The sequence below is a fragment of the Frankliniella occidentalis genome, unplaced genomic scaffold (assembly GCF_000697945.3).
Source record: "Frankliniella occidentalis isolate FOCC.00 unplaced genomic scaffold, Focc_3.1 Scaffold16, whole genome shotgun sequence".
Lineage (NCBI taxonomy): Eukaryota > Metazoa > Arthropoda > Insecta > Thysanoptera > Thripidae > Frankliniella > Frankliniella occidentalis.
In genome coordinates this window covers 784,898-786,957 of record NW_026267146.1, presented here as the reverse complement: position 1 = coordinate 786,957, position 2,060 = coordinate 784,898, and the positions used below count along the sequence as shown (strand labels likewise).

The 2,060-nt window shown below is 48.8% G+C and overlaps 1 protein-coding gene across 1 annotated transcript in view; it reads right to left on the bottom strand.

Annotated features, from left to right (window-relative positions):
• The window catches only part of LOC113206325 (ITG-like peptide), a gene marked incomplete in the record, with an annotated part of 83,972 nt that overhangs the window by 29,688 nt on the left and 52,224 nt on the right, over positions 1-2,060 (bottom strand). The window contains 2 exon segments of the mRNA XM_052264172.1: positions 1-1,171; positions 1,586-1,674. Coding sequence (XP_052120132.1) covers positions 1,019-1,171; positions 1,586-1,674 — 242 coding nt within the window.

Below are 2,060 nucleotides of genomic sequence, written 5' to 3'. Positions count from 1 at the left end.
GATATTTATTTGTAGTTCTCAAGAGCAATTTTTGCTATGTCGTGCTAAGCTTTTTCAATAGAAATATTATACCTAAGTTTAAGATCAGCAGATTTGCTTTGTAAAGAATATGATATGTTAAGGAACACCAGTGCTTTTATACCAATGAAAAGGTCAAGGTACAAAACAAGCTGATTATGTTGTGAGGGCTCATTGAACGTTAAAGAGCTGTAAATTTTTATCCTCAGAACATATTCTTAAGTTACATGAGATCCCTACTCACAGAGTTTTGATCTAAACGCAAAATTGCATTGAAAATAATGGGACATCAAAACAGTTTTGCTTACAAATACTCAAATCTATAAACATATGATATGTTTGATCAATAGAGTGCATATCCGACAGAGTCCATCTCATACAGTCAGGGATGTAGTGCTGTAACTACTTCTGCGCTGAATTAGTGACTGTCTTTTTTTTTAATAGGCTGAGTTTCTTCAGTTTCTTGAATTGTGCAAAATGACACCACATCACTGATCTATTCAATTACTTCATTTCTTCTCATAAACTTATCGCCTCAAGTCTTATCATCTCTCTTAAATCGGATAGATATGTGCCAATGATATGTCTTATGTCAGAGTTGTACTACCAATTATGAGACAGTAATTTTACTCTCATTACACGCTATGATCGTGGGAATATAGAAGACAGAAGTTCTTGTTTTCCCATGTGACAGTAGCAGCCCCAGGTGTTTGTTATTTGTCTGAACAAATTTTCTATAAGCAGTTTATGCATACCCTTTTTGGTAAACTAAATTTAACTCGAGAGTAGTGTGGAACCAGCCACTTTCCAACACTTTCTTCGTATTGTTTTCGTTTTGCTAGAGCTACACGAGGCGGGTCGCATCCCCGTCCTGGCGACAAACTCCCCTGTCGCTGCCACTGTCACACACTCCGTGCTCTACTCGGGGAGGGGGAGGGAAGGTTGTGGAGGGGAAGGTAGGGGGCGAGAGTGGGTGCAACGCTGCCGTGGCTCCCCCTCCTTAACGGCGGATGTGGTTGAAGGCGGCTGGTCCACCGCTGGCGTGCCCGGTGAGCCGCTTCTCCCCTGCCGTGTGCTCGATGTCCAGCTCCTTGACCTGGTCCGATGCGACGGGTCCGATGCAGATGAGCGGGTCCTTGAAGTAGGAGCAAACCTGCGCACGAGCGTCGAGAGTTGTAGCAATCGGGCGTGGCCGAAGGAGGTATTTGAGCCATGACTTTAATTGTGACCAATATTTGATTTGTGGACGACATACAGGGTGGTCCACAGACCCCTTCATTCGGCTTATACTGTACCGCATGCAGGCGTGCGGACGGGCTTGCCTACCCTAGCTCGCCGTTGCGCCTTACGGCCCCGTGTGAGTATGCACACCCGCTCGCACGACTGCAGGCGGTGCAGCATAAGCAAAATGAAGGAAGGGGCCTGTGGACCACCCTGTATGGCACAATGGCACCAGGATGAGGGACCATTTTGATGTGATGATAGTGACAGTCAGGGCTCAAATTTCCCCTTGGGATGGGGCTTAGCGGCTTGGGGGTGGGGTGGGGACCAACGGAGCTCAACTCACCTTCCTGGGTGCCTGACGGTGTCGCCTCTGGAACTGACAGCAAAGTCCCTTGTGGATGTCGCACTCCGAGCTCATCATGCACTCCTCACCTGCGAAACCAACAGAGCACACCAAATGGCGACTTGAACCCGAGAACAACTACTTGGCCGTGCAAGCTTTGTTGCGAACTTCATATGGGGGAGGCTATGGCGCGGGCTATGGCTACTTCCCCCACATTGCACCTCTAAGTGACGACATTCTCTTTTGTGATTCTAGGCGTGCAGTTCTATGGCCGCGGCCGCGTTGGTCTAGAGTCCCGCAACCCTCCAGGACCAGAGCTCGACGCCGAAGTTGAGCGGCGCGCCGAGGGAAAGATCGCCAGCGTCCCCCGCGGGCGCGCTCACGGTAAAAACAAGCCCTGGGAATCCCAGGAGTTTTTTCCGTTTCCCAGGGGAGTTGGAAGAGTCCCAGGAGATCTCCTGGAAATGTCTAATTT